Below are 24,792 nucleotides of genomic sequence, written 5' to 3'. Positions count from 1 at the left end.
TTATATTTAAAAACCATCCTATTATTCTCTATTTTTCACTTTTTGGACCCATTTTTCTCCATTCTTTATTTTTTTGGACCGTTTTCCTGCAGTATTGGCCCATAATTCTCTATTCTGCAAACCCCCCCCCCAATTTTTTTTGAAATTTTGAAGATTATTTTTTTTAGGAAAAATGTACAATTTCAGAGAGTTCCATAAACTTTAACACAAGTTATTGTCTGGGAAACTAGAAAATTAAATGCTTGTTTTTGGACCCTTTTTGCCCCTAATTTCTACCTCATGTGGTACAAACAAGTCTGATAAGAGATCATTACTAGATTGTAGTGATGAATCAAGGAAGGCTAAAAGAAATCAAAATTGTTCAGAAAACCCCTTTTTCTAAAGTTAAACAATCAGTATAACAAGTTAAATTTGGCTGATTTACGAAGGAAATGTTTACTTAGACCTCAAACATGGCAAAAAAAGGGAAGTAACTCAAATTGTATCAATCAAAACCTATCTATAGTATACCTGAGATTGATTTTAGAGTGGACTTTTTTTATTGCATAAAAAATTTCGTAATGAATTTATTGGTCTTTTTTTAAATGTAATTTGGTAGGGGATAAAATTTAAAAGAAATAATAATAAACTGTAGTGAAAGTAGAATTTAACATGTTTTACACTAGTTAGTCACTTTGGGGCCCTTTATAGCTTGCTGTTCGGTGTGAGCCAAGGCTCCGTGTTGAAGGCCGTACTTTGACCTATAATTGTTAACTTTTTATACATTGTGACTTGGATGGAGAGTTGTCTCATTGGCACTCATACCAATTCTTCTTATTTATAATTAATAGTTTCATGTAGTTTAAGAATTTTTGTAGTTCATATTGTTTACAAAACGACTAACAGGTTTACCTCTAAAGAGCAGCATGAAGATACTGCATGAAATTTTAGAAACATACTTCTTTCTCATGATAATACTGTGATTGGGAAATTTTAAAACATGAAAGATGTGAAAAATTGATTTTAAAATAACAGGATTTTTTTTTATTCAATTTTGCCTTGTAGGTAAGAAAAGAGGAACTTTAGTTGATTTAATGATGAATTTGTGAAAATTGACCATCTTAACCAAAATATTATGATATAGTAATCAATATACTTTTACATTCTATTTTGCCATCATTGAAAACCATATAGTGACCTCAATTTTTTTGTGAACGTATATTGTTTGGTTGTTGTTTCAATGATTTTTTTGTTTGTTTATTCCTTACCACTAATATTGGAAATAACCAGTAATTGTTGATTTCTGCCTGTGATCCAACCAAAGTCACACTCTCAGGAAGTCGCTCCTTCACATATTCCCCTTTTAAAGAGCAGGTCCTAAAATCATTTCTGTCAAAATTTGAAAGTCTATAAAACACAGTTTTTAACAGAGCTGTAGATGGTTGATGTCGAATTTTTTCAATCAAATGATCAGGAAATCCTCGTAACATTTTAATGACATATTTTTTATGATCTATGTTAAATTTTCGTGTCAGAACCATTAAAGGATGAATAACGCTCGGGCAGTCAAGTAAAACGTAAGCACAACAATATTTGAAAAGTTTCTTGAAATAAACAAATTGTGATTGCATGGGATATTTTGAATATAAATCACACATTTTCTGATACAATTTTTCATCTTTGACTTTTGCAATGGCGCCACCAAATGCTGTGTAGTATTTTATTACGCCAAAGCTAAATAGTGCTATATCACTTTCAGGATGGCCAATTTTTTCGAAACCACAAAATGTTTCTGCACAATCTTCAATGACATGTATATTTTTTCGTCTAGCGGTACTAATGATTGCATCCATCTCTGACCATTTCCCGTACAAATGAGCGACCATAATGGCCACTGTTTTATCACTTATAAGAGCCTCTAAAAGATTGGTTTTTGGAGATGTTGTCTCTATGTGTACATCTAATGGAATCACCTGCAAAAACAGTTAAAAACAATGTGATTCAGTGAGAATTGAATTGCATTTAAGAATGAATAACTGAGTCAATGTTTTGCTGAAATGATAGAAAGCAATTCCAGCAATTGTGATACTATCATGGACTGTTTGATCTCAACATATGTGAATAAGTAAACAAAAATTACTTACAACTATGTAACATGTTGCTAAAAAAAACATTACATTCTTGTATATATATATATATGACTTTTTTCACTAATTAATACACCATAGTAGCTTTAAAATGTTAGACAATAAGACATTTAGAAATCTTTATGAAAAATATTCCCTAAATAATCCAAACTAAATAATGAAAAGTGAGGATAACAATTCAATTTATGAAATTCAAATATGACAAACATGTAAGTAAATGGACCAATAACAACCACTGAATTACTGGCTCCTGACTTGGGAGAGACACATAAAGTGAATAGGGAACACTCATTCAGCATGTTTAGAATGTTAGGTAAACATCATAACTACTTTTCAAGCTTTAAATTAATTACTCTTTAAAGTCAAACATTTACCTTTAAACCATGATGTTTAACTATATACACCATATCAGGTATGTTTATTGCTGACATTATAATCTCTGAGCCAGGAGGATAGTTCATGACCCTCAGGAACAAGTCTAATCCAGTTCTGACTGAAAGGCAAGGCAAAACATGATTTTGATTGGACGGATTTAACCACATGGTCTTTAGCTGACCAATGATTTTGTCTCGGTCTCTGTGAACTTTGGCACATTGGGCAATACTGTATCCAATATCCTTCCATTTGGCATCTGAAAGAAAAATGTTTTTTTTTAAATAAAAATAAATGGGGAATGTGTCCATGGGACACAGATGATGACCCCAACTTGCATATCAAATAAAGTTATAAAGGGACATAACTGAAGAACGGTAAAAGTGATTCTACCCAAATTTGTACTTGATCTGAGTTTTGTGGTAATAAGCTTAGTATTGTGTATAAGTTTCATAACATTTGGTTGAGGCAAACTTAAGTTAGAGAACGGAAACAAAAAATTGAGCAATTTTTCCCTTTGTAAAGGGGCATAACTCTAGAACAGTAAACAGTCAGAGATATAACTCTATAGGGTTATTACAGAAAATAATTTGTGTGTGTTATTACAGATACTTTCATGAGTTATCTACTCTTTATTCCTAAAATTTTCTAAATCTGTAATAACATAATGATATGTTTGTTATTTGTAAAATAAATAAAAAATATTTTAATTTATAGTGGACTCTAGGGAACTCTTCAGACTTTGCGCAGAAACTAAATGCATAGCCTTGATAACTAATTTTTAAATTAAATTAATACATTTTTGATTAACCATGGTAAATCAATGAGACAAGGCTTTTAAGGGATAAACTTAGCTGTAATAACATTAAAGGCTTAGTTATTTAAGGAATGTAACTTATTATATGAGACACTTGGGAATTACTGGGAAGCTTGCGCAGAACCTCATTACATGCTCTGGTCATTATTTCTTACAATAAATTAAAATATATTGTAATTAAGCATGATGTATGTCTCAGCAAATGCTTTGGAGTGATATAGAGAAGCTGTGATAACACCCTTTAGTTATTACAGGCATATTATTTCTGTAATAACATAGGTATACTATGCAAAATTGTCAAACTATGAACTGTTATATCTTTCTATAGTTAAGTATACATAAAGACAATAGTAATATCAATAGAACTTGCATACATTTTAACTAAACTAATGATGTATATTGTCCCTTTGAAACATGTAACATACATATGTTATCACAGTTCTTTGATTTTTCAGTCCACAATAACATATGTATGTTATTTTTCTGTAATAACCCTATAGAGTTATATCCCTGACTGGTAAAAGTGACACCACCAAAATTCAAACTTGATCTGTATTTTGTAGTACATGTAATAAGCATTGTGTATAAGTTTCATAACATCATGAACATTTGGTTGAGGCTAACTAAAGTAAGAGAACGGAAACGAAAAATTCATCATTTTCCCATTTGTGAAGGGGCATAACCCTAGAACGGTTAAAGTGACACCACCAAAATTCAAACTTGATCTGTATTTTGAGGTAAAAAGCATTGTGTATAAGTTTCATAACATTTGGTTGAGGCAAACTAAAGTTAGAAAACGGAAACCAAACATTCAGCAATTTTTCCATTTGTAAAGGGGCATAACTATAGAACGGTTTAAGTGACGCCACCAAATTTCAAACTTGATCTGTATTTTGTGGTAATAAGCATTTTGTATAAGTTTCATAACATTTGGCTGAGGCAAACTAAAGTTAGAGAACGGAAACCAACTTTGGGACGTACAGATTGACAAGGGTAAAACTTAATGCCCCCTCCGCTACGGCGTGGGCATAAAAAATAATACTGTGGATTCATTATCATTCGTGGGATACCAGTTTTTATGGATTTCTTTTGTTAAGGTGAACCACAAATTTCAATGTTCGAGGAAATACGCATTTTATATAGGCTTGCAGGTTGAGCGCTCACAAACATGTTTAACCCCGCCACATTCTTTATGTGCCTGTTCCAAGTCAGGAGCCTGTAGTTCACGTCTGTCATATTTGTTTTTTCGTAAATTGTTTTGTTATAAATTAGGCCATTAGTTTTCTCAATTGAATTGTTTCATATTTTTCAGGTCAGGGCCTTTTATAGCCAACTATACGGTATGGTTTTTTTTCATTGTTGAAAGCAGTACGGTTGCCTATAGCTGCTTACATCCACTTTATTTGAACTTTGGTGGACAGTTGTCTTATTGGCAATCATACCACATCTCCTTATTTTTATATTGTATGCAGACTTTGTCAAAACCATGAAATCAAAAATCCACAAAAATACAGTTTTTCTTCAATCCATGAAAAATTGATATACATGAAGATAAATGAATCCAGTACATCATTCTTATTTTAAAATAAATCTATCAAGCCATGTTTTCTGATGTTTTTTTTGCCATAATGTCCTACAAAATAAAGTTTAGGGGAGGGTTGAGCACCGACAAACATGTTAATCCTGCCACATTCTTTAAGGACCTGTCCCAAGTCAAAAGTCTGTAATTTGGTGGTTGTTAATTAATCAAGCATATTTTTCATTTTTTTTAAATCTCAACAATAAAAGGAAGCAAAAGGTTCTGAATTAACAGTATCAAACATGGGTAGATCCCAAAATCTGTCTTCAGGTTTTCTCTCTTCATTTTTTTGGCTCTTTTTTTCTGTATTTTCTGCCCAGTATTCTCTTTACTGTAATCCCCATCCAGAACCTCATACATCAGTCAGGGGTTATACTTATACAAGTGTTTTTTTATTTACTGCTAGCTGGTACAAGTGAATTATTTTGGAGATAGAGTTATATCCCTTAGACGTTCAGATTTTTTTAAACTTATATACAAATAAAAAAGTTATATTCTTCTACTTTTGAATTTCTCTTTACTACATTAATTACTCTAATAGAGTGTTTAATTGTATGTCACTAAAAGTTGTCTTTACCATTCATAATTATATATATATATATATAGTATAACTTCATGGACAATCCACATGAAAATCTCCTATGTATGTTACATGTATCTTCAAAATACTGCTCATTTACAAGCCGCAAGGAAGCAATTTTTGAAGGCCATGTGCAGCTACTTAGCATCTTTACACAATAGATTTCTTTGCTTAGTTCTTGTTAAAAGGTTGCACTCTAATCAAAAATTAAATTAATTAGTGAACCAGAAAAATTCTGCTTAGGCATGTTTTGACCTCCTAAAACATGAAAATTTAAGGGTTGTAAAAAAATTACTTGCATATGGCCTGAGAACACATTTATTTTGTAGTGCATATTTTAGACAATAAATGAAAATTAAAAAAATTGCACTTGCACTTTCTCAATGATATTTTTACAGTACGGTGTACTACTTTTGGTACAAATTATATCAAAATTATAGAAAACTTCATCAGCTCTAACTCAAATATGGACAATTATGTAAAGAGGGTCTTGAATTCTTTTGACAGCTTCAGACATACTAATTTTTAACCTTTTTCAGCTGGACCAAATCACTACTTTACTTTAAAATTCATGATCCAAATTTGTTTGCATTGTATTTTCCTCCACCTACTTGCTATTTGAGGCATAAAACATGAAAAAACAAATTTGGAAGGGGTATGAAAAAAATTCCAGGTAAATACACTGTCCTCACTAGGGACTTTATTTGTAAACGAAAATCAAAGGACGATAACTGTGATCCCAAACCATATTAAGTAAATTTTTGGAGAAGATTAAGGGGAGATAATTCAAACCTTAAAAAAATTTGTTTCTACAAATTTATGTATACAAGCAAATATTACTTACTTCTTCATGTAAATAAAAATGATTTGTATATAAGTATTACCCCTGATTGTAAATTGTACATGACTATTTGACTCACCTATGTATACACATGTATAAGGCAGTACTGATGATTCCATCTTCTGCTTGCATAAATTAGCATTCTGCATTCATTATATGATTTAGTCACAAAATGTATATGTACATGTACAAGTAACTGTCCTTTTCTTCCATCAATTGTGTGCGAGATTTTTTTTTTTTCAACCTTTGTTTATGTCTTTAAATTGTCTTTAACGGTTCAATTTTCATGATTAACAATTCTGCTATGAATAACTCATATTCACACCAAATAATGAAGGAATGCTAAATAGATCATACAGGTGTATAGTGTACCTTTAAAAAGATAATTAGATAAGAACATTAAATCATTCAAATATTTAATGCAATGTACATGATGTAAATTGTAAATAAAATCAATATTTTCTTTAAATGTCATAAAATTTTAAATTTTAAGTATTATTTATTAAAAAGTATGCATTAGTTATTATAAGTATATTAAACAACAAATATTTGTAACTGAAATACATTATGTGTCAAATTATCTTCAAATTTCCATAAGCTTAAGCAATTCAGGTCATTCATACTCACAATAAGGCCAATGTTGTGTTTTTCTTTGTTTTTTGTACACATGATGGTCATTATGGTAGAGGATTTGAAAGGGGGTGTCTTCATTTTCGGTATTCTTTATTTTTTAGGCCATTTTTCTCTGTTCTTTATTAGATTAAAAAGCTCTTTATAGAAAATTAAAACAATAAAATTTAAAAAGGAAAATATCAAATTTTAGTTATAATTATGTACATGATGTATTTATGTCCTGAAAAATTATGCTGTTCAAAATATAAAAAAAATATCTACTGCCATAACTGCTTTTACATTTATAAAATGATAGAAAATTCAAAAGAAAGTTTGTTTTTTATTTCATTTTCAAAAATACTTTATATAAAAGTACATTGTATATATATGGCCATTGGGAACAAACTGTTAGCACAATATAAATCACAATAAAATTAGTTAGGATCCCTGGCCTGGTTAGGCAATAAAAATTAAGGTTTTGATATGAAGTAATTTGAGCTTAGTTATATTATTTCCCTTGGCCCACATTTTGGAGGGGTACATCGATGCTTGATTTTCTTATTTGAATAATCAAACTGAAACATGGCCATGGGGTACAACCAATTCTGATAAGAGATCCTTACCAGATGGTAGTGACAATTCATGCAAGGCTAAAAGAAATAAAAATTGCTCAGAAAACAACATTTTCCAAATTCCTAAAGTCTAGCGGTCAGCATAACAAGTTGAATTTGGCTGATCTATAAACGATATTTATGAAGTGCAGATATACCTCCACCTTGGTGACAAAAGGGAAATAACTCTTAAAATTGCATCTATAATTTAATCAGACTTGGTAGAGAAACCATGTACAGACATATATTTAACTTGGCCTTTGATATACATCTTTTGTACCACTATTGACATACTTTCTACATGATAAGTTTAAAGTAATTATAAGCTCATTATACATGTTATAATTATTTTGTATTTTAATTTAATTTAAACTACATTGTATTAAGTTTTCTAATTTTAAAGTTTGTAAGTAATGTAATCTACTAACACACTTGACACAGAAGTTTCTTTGGCATATATAATATTTCTTTAAAAAGATAACAAAATATGTTGACAAAATGACCTCTAGGAGGCTAACAAAAAAAAAAATTTGACTGATTCAGAATTGTCTTACAAGTGTAAATGTGTAATCTGATTTAAGATTCATTTATTGTAAAATTTGATAACAATTAATGAAAACAAAATTCTGAAAAAAAATCTCCTTTTTTTCTGTATGCTCTATTTATTCAATTTAGACTTGTACATATACATGATATATATATATATATATATATATATATATATATATGTGTACATGTACAAAAAAATACATCATTTACATTGTACATGTAATTTATCATTGTTTCTGTGTATATGTTTATACGTCAGCTTGCAATAAATAATATGGAGTGGATTTTAATTCTTTTTGGCCTATTCAATATTTGTAACAATTATCATGATTATCACAATGATTATAACCATGATAACTTAAGTTCACAATATTATCAGATGGTAATATTTCAACCATAAATTAAAGCTAATTTAAAGTTCTTTAAAACATCTTCTTCAATCATATGGTCCGAGTACACAGTTATTTCGTAGTGCATTTCTTTTAGACAATAAATGAAAATTAAAAAAATCCCACCTGCGCTTTCTCAATAATATTTTTACAGTGTGTTGTACTACTTTTGGGACAAATTATATCAAAATTATAGAAAACTTCATCGGCTCTAACTCAAAATATGGAAAATTTTATGTTAAGGGGGTCTTCAAATCTTTTGACAGCTTCCGAAGTGCTAATTTTTAACATTTTTCAGCTGGACCAAATCACTGCTTTACTTTAAAATTCATGACCCAAATTTTTTTACAGTGTCATTATACCCCCCTACTTGCTATTTGAGTCATAAAACATGGAGAAATAAATTTGGAAGGGGTATAAAAAAAAATAGCAAGTAACACACTGTCCACACTAGGGACTACATTTGTGGACAACGAAAATCAAAGGACGATAACTGTGTACTCGGACCTAATAGGGTAGAAAAAGTTGACCAATCTTAATGAAACTTGGTATGACCAAAGCTTAATAAATTATAAGACTGCCTACAAAGTTTCATGGCAATAGGATATATATTATAGACAATATGACTAATTCTATATTCAACTTTGCGTGTTAAATGTAGACGTTAAAATTGAAAAATTTCAACTATCAACATTTGGGGCTTAAAAAATTTAAATATTGCAAAAAAGTACTTTTGAAATGCCTTAATATATAAAATATTATGTATTAAAAGCAATTGAGTACTCATTTTATTTATCAGACTTATCATAATTATTAAAAAGTCAAATTTATATGAGCCTGTGCCTAAAAATGGAGGTTTTCCAATGAAGGGAGGCCTTACATGAAGATGTAATATTTTCCAGCAATTTTAAATTTGTAAAGCTTTTTGGTTATAAATAATCCTTACATATATATTTAATGTACTTTAAATGGAAAGAAAACTCACAAATAACATATCATATTAGTTTAAAAGGGTCTTAGGCCAAGTAAGACTGAAAATAATTTAGGGTCAATTTAGGCCGTAGCACATATTTACATTTAAACATGCATATTGAAGCTATAGGAAATAAAAATTTGTGTCTTTTCTATCATTTCTATACTCAGGTGACATGATACAATAAATCTGAGCACAAAAAGACTCTTGCATTCAACTTTTTTTGCTGACAGTATGGTCTGATACAAAGATTTTTCACTTTTTAGTGAAAAACATGCATGCAATTTTAGTCGCAACAAGCTTATATTTGAACCACTTGCTATCCTACAGAAGAAAAGAAAGATATTATGTGACATGAAACAGGTACAAAAGACATTGTTAAGTGCTTTTTATACAAATTTAGTGAGGTCTTTTTTATGGACTTCAACTTTTATGTTCCAAGCTCCTCACATTTAACTTGATTCAAACAGGGCGTTAGACGAGGGTCATATATACAACACATTTTGTACATATTGTCTGAGATAATCTTCTTTTCTGTAGATTCAGAGTTCACAAATGAGTAATACAACTGGATTGAAGCATAGAAACACAAATATTGACACATAAAAACCTGTCAGATAGAAAGTCAGAATGCCACTTATGCATCAAAATTGAAAAAGCTATGAAATGGTTATTTTGACCATAATATGCCCAAATTGGTCATTTTTGCAGAAATTCTATCAAATAAAAGTTTAAATCCTTTAGTTTTATGCTATTTGACAAATTGACACTATCAAATCATTCAGGGAAGTTGCCAAAGTACAGATTCTATATTTCCTGATTTCACCTCTTAGGTCCGAGTACACAGTTATTTCGTAGTGCATTTCTTTTAGACAATAAATGAAAATTAAAAAAATCCCACCTGCGCTTTCTCAATAATATTTTTACAGTGTGTTGTACTACTTTTGGAACAAATTATATCAAAATTATAGAAAACTTCATCGGCTCTAACTCAAAATATGGAAAATTTTATGTTAAGGGGGTCTTCAAATCTTTTGACAGCTTCCGAAGTGCTAATTTTTAACATTTTTCAGCTGGACCAAATCACTGCTTTACTTTAAAATTCATGACCCAAATTTTTTTACAGTGTCATTATACCCCCCTACTTGCTATTTGAGTCATAAAACATGGAGAAATAAATTTGGAAGGGGTATAAAAAAAAATAGCAAGTAACACACTGTCCACACTAGGGACTACATTTGTGGACAACGAAAATCAAAGGACGATAACTGTGTACTCGGACCATATGTGAATAAATTTAATGGAAAAATAGTACAATTTTCTTTACGTGCATCGCAAACATTTTAGAAAATCAAAAGGGATTTTATTTGGATTTGGTACATAAGGCTGAAAAAATATAGTTGTCTTTCCTGCCTCTTTAACACGTGCTTGATGAACATTTTAGGATAAGCCCCTATATAGGCCATATCATGTAAAATGTTTTAAAATAAAAAAATAACATATAATTTTACCAACCGTAACCTACAATGTACCTACTTTAAATTTCCTCAATCCACAATAAAATGCTTCGCTGAGCACAGCCTGATACGACCATAGAGGTCGGACCCTGAACAATTGGGGCAAGTTTGCACACAATATTCAAGCTTGAAACTGTCTGAATTTGGATTGTGATCAAATTTTTGACATAATATAGGTTTCTGACACAAAAAAAAATGTGGTCAAAGATCTTAAAAATTTGAAATGGGACATTTAATTTACCTAGTATGGTCTGATATCTAAAATCTAACAACATGGCTAGATTCAGCTTTTAAAAAAAAAAAAAAAATTAATTTTAGTTGAAATCAAACAAAGTTTAATTTTGGACCCTTCAAACCTTAATATGGACTAATTTGAAAACAGGGCCCAAAATAAAAAATCTAAATGCACAATAAGATTGAGCATATAACACAGCCGCAATAATTCAGTTTTTGGTGAAATCAAACAAAGTTTAATTTTGGACCCTTTTGACCTCAATGTAGACCAATTTAACTATATATAGCTAGAGGCTCTAAAGAGCCTGTGTCGCTCACCTTGGTCTATGTGCATATTAAACAAAGGACACAGATGGATTCATGACAAAATTGTGTTTTGGTGATGGTGATGTGTTTGTAGATCTTACTTTACTGAACATTCTTGCTCCTTACTATTATTTCTATCTATAATGAACTTGGCCCAGTAGTCACAGTGGAAAATATTTTGTAAAAATTTACAAAAATTTACAAAATTTATGAAAATTGTAAAAAATTGACTATAAAGGGCAATAACTCCTTAAGGGGTCAATTGACAATTTTGGTCATGTGACTTATTTGTAGATCTTACTTTGCTGTACATTATTGCTGTTTACAGTTTATCTCTATCTATAATAATATTCAAGATAATAACCAAAAGCTGCAAAATTTTCTTAAAATTACCAATTCAGGGGCAGCAACCCAACAACGTGTTCCCTGATTGGTCTGAAAATTTCAGGGCAGATAGATCTTGACCTAATGAACAATTTTATCCTCATCAGATTTGCTCTAAATGCTTTGGTTTCAGAGATATGAGCCAAAAACTGCATTTTACCCTATGTACTATTTTTTGGCCATGTCGGCCATCTTGGTTCGCTGGCGGGGTCATCGTACACATTTTTTAAACTAGATACCCTAATGATGATTGTGGACAAGTTTGGTTAAATTTGTCTTAGTAGTTTCAGAGGAGAAGATTTTTGTAAAAGATTACAAAAATTTACGAAAAATGGTTAAAAATTGACTACAGTACTACCTGTGACATTATCTTATTAATGGTGGCCATAAAAAATATGGTCACCATGATGGCCCTAAATGTCCATCATTATACCCCCTGCTGCTTAATTAATACACAAGGTATTAATCAAAAACTAGTCAAGGATAAAGAGAAATCATGAATGCATTGAAGTGTTAAAATTACATAACTTACAGGTAAAGTGTCAGTCTCAGGGAAAATATATCACTTTTTGTGTTTGTCAAATTTAATAACTGTGATTATGACAAGAAAATTCTAAAATAAAATGAAATAATAAAACTAGTTGAACATATAGCTTCCTAACTTTTTTTTGTAAAAATTTTCTCATGACTGTTTGCAAATGTTTGTTTTGATGTTATAACTTTTAAATAATTCAATCAATTTAAGTTATTTTTTACATGTATTTTTTGGGTTTACTCCTGGTTTGCCCACATTTAATTATACTAATTATCTATTAGTAAAGAAAACAAAAAAGACAAAAGGTTTAATGAGCATACAATTGTATAGTCTGTTCCAACTTAATAGGTTTATAGTTTATCTGTGTTTTCTATATATTCAGGTATTTTTCATTTTGTAGTTTATATTTCTATAGATAAATGATAAATAAATCGAACATTTTTTTCTCAATAATTTAATATCAATTCAAGCGATTCATTTGACATACAACTAATAACAAAACAATTATGATATAAATACACCAATATATTATAAAATTGTCTTTTATTGCAGACATAATTTATATTATTTATGAATCAAATTTATACATGCATTGCACAAGGAAATAAATTAAGCACTATGGTGAAAATCAAGTAATAATGGTCACTATATGTGACCAAACATGAAATTTTGGGTCCAAATGAGGTCCATGGTGAAAAAGTACCTATTTGTAAGAGAAACATTACTGCAAATTTTCAGAGTGATACGGGCTGTAGTTTTATAAGAAATAGCCTTTTGTTACAAATGTTTTATCTCAATAGTGAAAAATAACAATTTTGCCCTTGTTTCTGGTATTGGTGAAAATTTTAAAAGAACACAGAATACACCAGCTGTGTTTGTTATTACATCTGTCTTATTGAAATAAAACCGCAAGTTTATTGTTTTCTGTTTGGTAATGAATTAATAATAAAGATCGTTTTTGTTACATCTTGCGATCCCTTTTATTTGGCAATCGCCAATGCCAGTCAGCAGGGTTTGAGAACATCCGTTGTTCGACCTGTTAGTCAAATGTGTTTTGTTAAAATATACTTTTTAACTTTTTTGGTCTTTTGGAAAATGTTGTTTGTGCTGTATTTAGACCTCTCTACCAAGAAATTTGTTTTGCATGCACACGTATAAAAATTGCGGTTTTTATCCAACGCAATCATAGGTTTGAACGTTGTTTTCAATTTAGACTTATTCATATATATATATATATATATATATATATATATATATATATATATCTAGGTTAAACAATTAACAAAAAGAAATGATACCCTGTCAACATATCTCTTTAAAAAATAATGAAGTAAATTAGGATTTGAAATAATTATATATATTTAACAATCCTCATAATTTATTGTTAAGGCAATGCTGGGCATGTACTTTTCCTATTTTTTGATTTACAATGTCCAGCTAATTTACAGTGTCCACATTTCCTTTTTTTTTGTCATTTTCTATTGCTGATTTAGCAAGTTAAGTTATGACACTCTTGCTTTGGGCAAGCTTCTTTATCTATGCAGCATGGTGCTACTTCTGTGTGTGAAATTATTAACAGCTTGGATGTAAATTTCAGAACAAAGTATTTATTAAAATCAAAAAAAATAAATACAGTGAATAAATAAAAAGAATTTTAAATGACACGTATTTATTCTCAAGTTTCATTTACTTACTTTTTACATATTTTGTTTCGGAATGTACCAACAATTTAAAAAAAATGTCAATAATTTGTCAAACTAATAAACATTTTTTGTATTTTTGTTTTAATATTTGTCAAATTCAATACAGTTTTCTGGTAAATTTATAAAATATCTTTGCAACTTTTCCTTGATTTAATAGTAAAATTAAGTATCTTTTATAAAATTTTACAGGTAAAATAAAGATTAAAATATGACTATAATTCAGAAATAAATAAATTGTTAAAACAACAAAACACCCTATGTTTTTATAAACCTGCAATTAAATGTGGGCAAACCAGGATGACACCATTTTTTGGCAAGTGAATAATGGATGAATATCATCTTCTTATATAATGCACACTTTCACAACGCCTGCCTTTTTCCATTGAAAAGGTGCTTCTCAAATTAATTTTCTAAAATCAAAATTGTTTATACTTACTGCATTTAACATTGTTTAACAAATGTTTAAGATTATCTTTAGGACTTATTCTAAATAAAATTTAGGCAATTCATTATTTCTCTATTGTATAAATACATGTATATTCAAAATATTCAAAATATTCATTACAGAAAAATTTTATAATTTTTTTATTGTCATATAAACATATTACAATTTAATAAAGTTTCTGACAAAAAAAATCCTATATCAAACATTATAATGCAAAGAAATAACAATTCTGTAAGAAATCAAAACACATGGAAAAAAGTTATTAGGTTTCTGCCCTCAGTTCTAATGACTTTCTTTTAAAAAGGAGCCAATATTTAAAACATGTTCCATGTTATAGAGGTTTAGCATTTCTTTTACTTTTTGTTCTTGGTTAAGATTTTATTCATAAGATTCATGATTTTATTCATAAACCGGGCAGAGACATTATTATGAGAAGGTAAACAATTTTCAAATAGATAATCTCTAAGTTGTCATGTTAATTTTACAAACAATTCTATCCTTTATAGGAATTTTTATTCGCCATTTTCTATTTCTAAACTATAACCACTAATTATTTACTTAGTGAAGCATTTGAGTTTACTGTTTTCATCATAAGTTTTTATTTTATTTTCAAAAATATTCTTATTTTTTTCTTAAAATTCATTTTTAATCGAGGGCTTTAAAGAATCTAATTCATTCAAGTCCCTGCAATTATTAACTTTATCTAAACATGCTAAAAGGCCTGAGTTGAGTGAAATATTCTTTGCAAATGTATACCAAGAATATGTATCATGCATATGCCAGTCCTATAGTTTCGACAATATAATACACAGAACAAACAGTGATTTAATTAATAGACCATAAAAATGTCCTAATCTAGTATATAGAAGTGTACTTTATTTTTTCTGGAGACAAATTTTGTCTGTTAACTGACAAAATTAGCCAAACTGAAGATAACACATTTGATAAGTTTACAATTGTTTCAAAAAGCAAGACAATTTTTTCATTAAATAATTTCTTTGTAAGTCTCTTTAGTGATTCTTCATGCAAAACTCATTTTGAGATTTGAAAAATATCAAAGATAAACAAAAATAGTTTATTCCTATACCATATAATGATATTTGTAGTTTTCCTGAATAAAAATCATGATAATAGATTGTACAACTTTGTTAACAAAATTTATTGTAAAAGGATTGATATTCATGATATTGATAATTTAAATTTGTGAATAACTGCCTTGTTAAATTACTTGCTTCATGGTTTCTTTAAATATATCATTTGCATGATTATAAGTTATAATTAATAATAATTCATTTAATAATGCAAACGAACAATAGAATACCATGTACATCATCATGTACAATATCTTTTTTTTACTGAAAAAATAATTATTTAAAGGATTCTCTCTTTTGTTTTCAAATGCTAGTCAATAACTTATATTTGAATTTTTGTCATTTCTACTCAAGATTCTTTCCAAGAAGAAATTAAAAGAATAAGAAGCAAAAAAACAAATAAAAAATAATAATAACATAAAAAAATAAAAACATTAGAAAAAAAGGAAAATATATAAATTTAAAGACAGAAAAATCAACAAATGATATAAATAACAAAGACTAAAACAAACATTCTATTCTACATTTTCAAGAAAAGGTGAAATGTCAATTTGAGAAGAAACCAGAGTTACCTGTACAGGTAAATTTAAATGAAACATACAAGCTGAAAACTTCAACCCTGATTGATTTCAACAGGTAACATAATTAGATAAAACATCAACCTATGTTTTATGACCCCAATAAATGGCCAACATCTCAAGATTGAATACCCCAATAAATGGCCACCATTTGATGTTGACCATACAAGAGGGTGGACATAACTAAGAGGAAGTCACAGGTTGTACTGTATAAAGGGCAATAACTCCTTAAGGGGTCAACTGACCATTTTGGTCAAGTTGACTTATTTGTAGATCTTACTTTGCTGAACATTATTGCCGTTTACAGTTAATCTCTATCTATAATAATATTCAAGATAATAACCAAAAACGGCAAAATTTCCTTAAAATTACCAATTCAGGGGCAGCAACCCAACAACGGGTTGTCAGATTCATCTGAAAATTTCAGGGCAGATAGATCTTGACCTGATAAACAATTTTACCCCCTGTCAGATTTGCTCTAAATGCTTTGGTTTCAGAGATATAAGCCAAAATCTACATTTTACCCCCATGTTCTATCTTTAGCCATGGCGGCCATCTTGATTGGTTGGCCGGGTCACCGGACACATTTTTTAAACTAGATACCCCAATGATGATTGTGGCCAAGTTTGGTTTAATTTGGCCCAGTAGTTTCAGAGGAGAAGATTTTTGTAAAAGTTAACGACGACGGACGCCAAGTGATGAGAAAAGCTCACTTGGCCCTTTGGGCCAGGTGAGCTAAAAAGGGGAATGGTCATGCACCCTCAGGTACAATTTTTTGAATTTTTGTATAATTATTTATCAAAACATACATATTATATATAAAACTTTTAAACCCGCTGCATTTGTTTGCACCTGTCCTAAGTCAGGAACCTGATGTTCAGTGGTTGTCGTTTGTTGATGTGGTTCATAAGAGTTTCTTGTTTCTCCTATCATGCCTATTTGGCAGGTAACAATATATAACCATGATAACTGCAGGTAACAACATGAACAATAGAAAATTATATTAGTGTTACCTGCAATTTCCTTATGAAATCGAGTCCCTGTACAGAAATATGTATACATTTCACCAATTAATCTCAGAAGTATCAATTATTATTTCTTATTGTTCAACACACAGAACCTGTGTGGTTCTCCTTTGAAGGGGGTAAAGATACAGAGGTAAGGTAAGGTAGGTTTACCATGTGTACTGTACGTAAATACTGTTTGAGGGTAATCCTGGCCACTTCTAGTGATAAGTTGTACAAATATGAGGTATAATCCACAAATTAATGGCTATTTCTGACCAGTTAAATGGCTTGTGTCTGATCTATTTAACGAGGAAATGATGGTTTCATATGTCTGAATTTAATTTTTAGGCTGTTACTGTCATGACTGTTAGGGGGTTTGTGCGAAATAAACCAGCGGCTGAGACATAAATGTATCATACATCTCTGACTAAACTAGCCTTCACTATAGGTTCAGTAATTTTGCTAGCGGTCGTCACTTTCGTAATTTACGAAACTGTTTTCAAAATGACAAAAGTACATTTGTATTTCAAATAAATTTTCGTCACTTAAATTTTTAAAATGTAAAATTATTTTCACATGAAAATACTATAATTCTACCTGTCTACATGTTTCTGACAAGTTTATGACCCTCAGCTAATTAACATTTATACAACAGGTGTTATAAAGATGTGATTACAGTTAATCCGCTTATCGCCATCGGATGGGTCACTAATCCGGTTAATTATTTTCCCCAGTAAAATAAGTCAGTCTGCATTTAATTCCAATATTTCTCAAGGCCAACGACCACAATTTGCAGTTCGTTTCAATGTCGTAGTTTCGTCATTTGAACAAAATTGTTTTCCCCCGGACAGTTCGCATTTTAATTTCAATATTTCTAAATCAATCATAATTTGCAGTTCGTTTGTCGTAGTTTCGTCAAATGATCGTATTTTCGTCATCTTTGATATAAAATGTTCAATTTCGATTAAAAAGATATAGAACTTTATTCAAAACGTTCAGAAATGTTTTCACGTTAAAAACTTCCATCATCATTGCCAAAATTCGCATAAGTAATAGTGTTCTTAAAATTGAACAAGGACGACACACTTAAACACCTGAAGAAGAAAGAATTTGTCCTTCGTGTCTTTTAGAAGTAGAAGATGAATTTCATTTCACTATAATATGTACAAAACTAAATACAATTAGAGAACAATTATTTTCCAAAATTAGTGAAAAAGTTCCCCCTTTTTTTATTTGACTAATGAAGCAAGATTTAAATTTTTGTATACCTGTGGTGAGACTGAAATAATTAAAATTATTGTAAAATTCATAAGCACCATGTATAATTCTAGAAATGCTTTATTGAGTACTTAATAACTTTGTGGTACCACCTCCTCAGCAGAGATTATATACATTCATTTATTATTGTAACAATATTCTCTTTTAATAATGGAGGGGATATACAGTTATATATATATAATGTTTATAAATGTGGTCAGATTATGTTTGTATGTTTATGTATAGTCAATGTTTATTGTCTTGGTAACAATCCTATAATTTTGGATTTTGAACCAATAAAATTATCTTATCTTATCTTATCTTAACTTATCTTATCTTATCGAGGAGTCAAACAGGTGCTTCCTCTACGATATACTGCGCATGCGTGAAAGTATTCCTAAGAATTTATAGACACTAAAACGTAAAATACGAAATAAATTTAGTGCCAAAATACAAGAAAGACAAATATTAACAATGATTAAGTTCTTACTACACAGTCAGGGGAGTTACTTGTACAAGTGATTTTTAAAATCACTTATTTGCGTGATTTTTTATTTTTGCATAGAAACATAGCGATCGGTAAAGAAAATTGAAAATTTGAATTTCCCGCAATTTGTAGCTCGTTGTTATCTCGCGAGATTTTGCGGAAACCACGTGGTTTTCCAAAGATATGGTGGGAAAATACTGTAAACATTGACAAGATAAGGAGTTTACAAAAATTGATTGAAAATGACTAAAAATAGCCTCGAAATATTAATAGTCTGGGGATTTTATAAGATTTTTGCTGATACTGTGAATATTTTCCCGATAAACTTCAACATTTAAACTACGTTTTGACGTTGAAAAATATACGTACTCTCGATTGAAATGCAAGTACTCGCGTGGTCAGAAATTTGGACCTTCTGAAGATTGGAAATCACGCCAATGAGTGATATTTTTTATTCAGGTACAAAAGATCATTTCAGCAAGTGATTTTTTGGAATGGTATTAACTTAAAGGGGATTAACTCCTGACGACTTAAAAAGTTTAAACAATTTCCCCGTGCATGTTTGTCAGAATGTCAGAAATTAATTTTGGCACGATAAAATAAATATGAAATCATTGTGCGTTTTCTTTTTTTATTATAATTTCACACTGCAAACGGAAATATTAAATATTTATTTGATAAATACAGACTTAATAAAGCAGATCTTTTTTTACCAAACTTCGTAACAACTAACATGATCAAACATGCAAAGATAATTTTTTTTTGCCAGAAATGGTAAACAAATAACTTGCATATTTATCTCCAAGTGTATTTTTTATATAGTTTATTACATTTGTACATGCAGTTGTATAAATTGTGCATATCATGTACTATGTGTTTCAGGAAAATAAACAGATAAACAGTTGCATAAAAATTATATAGACTATGTGATTAACCATTACTGCATTAGGCATTAAATGTTCTATCACATTATCATGCATATTTCATATTTGTTGTTTTTATAAGTCCCCTAACTACCGACAAAGTCGAAGGGGACTTTAGGTTTGCACTCCGTCCGTCTGTCTGTCCATCCGTCAGTCCGACAAATCAGTTTTCCACACTTTTTTTCTTCATGCTTGAAGATATTGATTTGATGTTTGGTATATAGTTTTATTATGACAAGTTACAGATCAAGTTTTCATATTGTTCCGGTCTGATGATTTTGTGCAGAGTTATATGGTCCTTGAACTTAGAAATATCACTCAAATAATCAGGTTTCCACACTTTTTTCGGTCAAGCTTGAAGATATTGATTTGATAATTGGTATATAGTTTTATCCTGACAAGTCACAGATAAGTTTGAATTTTGTTCCAATCTGAAGATTTCGTGCAGAGTTATGGTCCTTGGACTTGGAAAATTCACTCAAATAATCAGTTTTCCTCACTTTGTTTCGTCATGCTTGAAGATATTGATTTGATAATTGTTATATAGCTTTATCATGACAAGTTAAAGATCAAGTTAGCATTTTGTTCCACTACAATGATTTTTTAACGGGTAGGGGACTATATATTGCCATGCAATACTCCCAGAATGCTTGTTGATCTATCAATCTAACATTCAGATTTATGCATGTTATATGAAATTATTAAAAATCACTGTGCAGTAAGATCATTTGTACCATCATAGAAATCACTCTGTGCAGTGATTTAAAATCATTTGTACAAGTGATTTATATTATTTAATGTAAATCACTCTGTGCAGTGATTTAAAATCATTTGTACAAGTGATTTACATTGTTATTTATCCTGGTCTTATGGGTTTTTTGTCGAGCCTGCGACTTTTGTCGCAGAAAGCTCGACGTAGGGATAGTGATCAGGCGGCGGCGTTAGCTAACTTCTTAAAAGCTTTATATTTTAGAAGCTGGAAGACCTGGATGCTTCATACTTTGTATATAGATGCCTTATGTTACGATGTTTCCATCTGTCACATGTCCATTGTCCTTGACCTCATTTTCATGGTTCAGTGTCTACTTGAAAAAAAAGTAAAGATTTTTTGTGAAGTTAATTTCTCTCTTATTATGAGTAATAGAATAACTATATTTGGTATGTGCGTAGCTTGCAGGGTCCTCATGCCCGTCAGACAGTTTTCACTTGACCTCAACCTCATTTGATGGATCAGTGAACAAGGTTAAGTTTTGGTGGTCAAGTCTATATCTCGGATACTATAAGCAATTGGTCTAGTATATTCGGTATATGGAAGGACTGTAAGGTGTACATGTCCAACTGGCAGATGCCATCTGACCTTGACCTCATTTTCACGGTTCATTACTTAGTATTAAGTTTTTGTGTTTTGGTCTGTTTTTCTTAAACTATAAGCAATAGGTCGACTATACTTGTTGTATGGAAGAATTGTAAGCTGTACATGTCTGCCTTGCATGGTTCATATCATACAACTAATGTTCTCCAGCTGAGCCTAGCAATATTCAAGGTGATTTATACACTGTCCAACATTGCCCTTAAAATCTGGGTTATAACGCTAAAGTGCCCTTTCAGACAACTAGCACCCTTCTGCCCTGAGATTCAAGCTAGAACACTGATATGACATTGACCTCATTTTCATGGTTCATTGGTCAATGTTTAGTTTTCTTGATTAAGTATGTTTCTTAGAAACTATAAGCAATAGGTCAACTATATTTAGTGTATTGAATGATTGTAAGGTGTAAATGTATTTCTTGTTTGGTTTATATGACCTTGACCTCATTTTATTGGATCATGTTAAGTTTATGTGATAGTTGTAGTTAAGCTTTATATTAGTGACTATCAACATGATATCAATGATTAGTAAAGAAGGCGAGACATTTCAGCGTTTGCACCCTTGTCTTACTATTAAGAATGCATTTTGACGTCACAATGTCCATTAAAAAAGCATGCATAGTACAAATTCATATGAGGTAAGAAAACATATGATCTGACCATAATGAAAATCACTGTGTAGTGATTTGAAATCATTTAATTTGTACAAGTGATTTATATTATTTAATGTAAATCACTCTGTGCAGTGATCAGATTTGAAATAATTTGTACAAGTGATTTACATTATTATTTATCCTGGACTGCGTGATCTTATGGGTTTTCTTAACTATTATAACAGGTTGGGAACAACCCCCAAATGAAGGATATCCCTTTAATGAGGGACTGTCCCTCAGACAAGGGGTCATTTTACTGTTGTAAAACATAAAACATATATTTTTTAACTTAAAAACAGTTTATCCCAAACTTTGACTGACCAACAAAATGTCAGACAAACAGTCATTCGGTCAGACAGAAATTTTCAGAATTTTTTAGTTGAAAATATAGACGAAAAGGTCAAATTTCTTTTTCAGTCAGACAAACTCTAAAACTGTTTGGCATAGACTGTTAAAAGGGAAAAAATTATTATACATGTATTTCATAATTTGGAACAACTTTTCTAAAAGACGGGTACACTTATTTTTAATAATAAAGAAGATATACATGTAAGTCCAGAAATATTACAAAATTCTTGGACATGTTTTGACCATTTAATACAAGATAGATTTACAGTTCTTTGGGAAAAGTTTCTTCAAATAATATAAATATTTGCTCATTTGCACATGTATACCCTGTGATGCATTTTCAGATTCATCACTCAACAACTAAAGTTACTTCCGGTTTACCGAACACTTGTATCGTTTTACACATGATAGCCAAGTTTTGGACGATCAATGCATTTGAATGAGAAAATATGGTTTAACACCCCTTATACATTAGTTGGTAAATATTCACCATGATCACTGACAAGTTCAATAAATAAATTGGGTCAATTGGCTATAAATACCTTGTGTGCTATAAATATTTCTTATCAATTAAAACATTCAAGGCGTAACAATAATCACAAATACTACAAAATATTCTTGTCAAAAGCTGTATTATATATATTATCTCCTTCTGGCGTCAACACTTTGTGGTGTAATTGTCAGGAAAACCTTTCATGTGCACTCAAATACCCCCCTCCCCCCCCCCCCCCCAAACCAATACACTTAAAAAGCATTTGTACATCATCATCATAATGATCAAGTTGATCTGTGGCATTTTGAAGCTAAAGTAAAAAAAATCACTGGTTGAAGTGATGCACGTAGAAAAATTAATTAAAATCACTCTACACAGTGATTAAGATTCAAATTCACTACATTAGTTAAAGTTATTATAACTAAACAACTAAACATACTAAAAAAAACGATTGTGAAAATTTGAGATATTTGTACTTTTGTCCCCTCCCCCCCCCAAAAAAAAATAAAAAACCAACAGTTTCCTTCAAGCTACACCTATTTTCAAATTTATTGAAATAAAGAACACATTGTGCACATTAAAGAATAAAAATACATTTGAAAATACTTGTAGTAGTACAATGTAGCTAATACTTGTAATAGATATAAAAAAGAAGATGTGGTATGATTGTCAATGAGACAACTCTCCGCAAGAGATCAAATGACACAGAAATTAACAACTACAGGTCACTGTACGGCCTTCAACAATGAGCAAAGCCCATACCGCATTGTCATCAATAAAAGGCCCCGAAATAAAAATGTTAAACAATTCAAACGAGAAAACTTACGACCTAATTTAAATTTAGACCTGGCCTAACATTAATTTGTTAGTTTGTCTGACCTTTCAAATATGTGAGCAAAAAAAATAAAAAAGAAAGCATAGCACCCTCCCTTTTTTCAATTGATAAATGGTTTGGCAGTTATCGTGTTTTTGCCCTATGAAATATTCTTAAAAAATTATAGATTTGATCTGATTGATAATTTTTTTGTAATCAATGAAAAGATGTTACTTTAGTAAGTCAGTTTTTGAAGGTAATTTGAAATTAATTTAAGGATCCTGACCAGGGACATGACAATGTGAGAGGAATAAACATTTTTTTAGAATTGAACCCTGCTTTCATCCATGTATGATGGTAAATATGGAAACGAGTTCATGTAACCTTTTTACAGATAAATTTTAATTGCAATTTGAAATGATTTGGGTTTTAAGCACCTGGATAAATCAATTTTTTCTTCATGAATGATCTTGTGCTGGACAGTCAGGACCCCTTGCTGAACCAGATTACAACAAAAATGTTATCTGAATTTAAATTTATAGAAATAGTTATATTCTGACAAAAAGATTTAAATGACCTAGGACTGCAAAATTTGACAACTTTTATGACCTCTGCATTCTGTTACAACCCTTACAAAGACTAAAATCTGCAACAGAGTTCAATCATTGATGATTAGTCCTGGTCATTAAATAAAGATTAATATTCTGGTACTGGATTTCTAATAGGGGAGGAGTTTCTAATTGGAAATCACTTTGACCAGTGTTCTGTTGAAATCACTCTGAACAGTAAATAAAAGTCACTCAAGTCATCCCCCCTTTTTAGCTGACTGAGGCCAGAAGTGCCCTATGTGAGCTTATGTCATCACTTGGCGTCTGTCGTCATAAACTATTTCAAAAACTTATCCGCTGAAACTACTGAGCCAAATACCTTCAAACTTTGAATGAATGTTCATTAGGGTATCTAGTTTATAAATTGTATCCGAAGTTTTGATCCACCAACAAACATGGCCACCAATTCATTAAAGAACATTTAAATGGTATTTTTAAGCCACTCATTATTAATATATATTGAAAAGCAAAAATAATCATTGATGAAAGATTTAAGCAAAAAATAACAGGTAGGTGATTCAGGCTCTTGAGAGCCTCTTGTTTATTAAGATTCAATTGCTGTTGCACACATTTTGTTTCAGCCCTCTAAAAT

General features: G+C 30.3%; 1 protein-coding gene across 1 annotated transcript in view; it reads right to left on the bottom strand.

Annotated features, from left to right (window-relative positions):
* The window catches only part of LOC127718181 (UDP-N-acetylbacillosamine transaminase-like), a 34,170-nt gene that overhangs the window by 7,370 nt on the left and 2,008 nt on the right, over positions 1-24,792 (bottom strand). The window contains exons 2-4 of the mRNA XM_052224144.1: positions 6,395-6,687; positions 2,501-2,757; positions 1,248-1,952 (exon numbers count right to left, since the gene is read on the bottom strand). Of these exons, the coding sequence (XP_052080104.1) occupies positions 1,248-1,952; positions 2,501-2,757; positions 6,395-6,464 (1,032 nt within the window). The 5' untranslated portion in view covers positions 6,465-6,687. The remainder of the gene's footprint in view (positions 1-1,247; positions 1,953-2,500; positions 2,758-6,394; positions 6,688-24,792) is intronic.

This window comes from Mytilus californianus, unplaced genomic scaffold, assembly GCF_021869535.1.
Source record: "Mytilus californianus isolate M0D057914Y unplaced genomic scaffold, xbMytCali1.0.p SCAF_10, whole genome shotgun sequence".
Lineage (NCBI taxonomy): Eukaryota > Metazoa > Mollusca > Bivalvia > Mytilida > Mytilidae > Mytilus > Mytilus californianus.
Note: the sequence above shows the minus strand (reverse complement) of the source record. Positions and strands in the feature narration are given on the sequence as shown.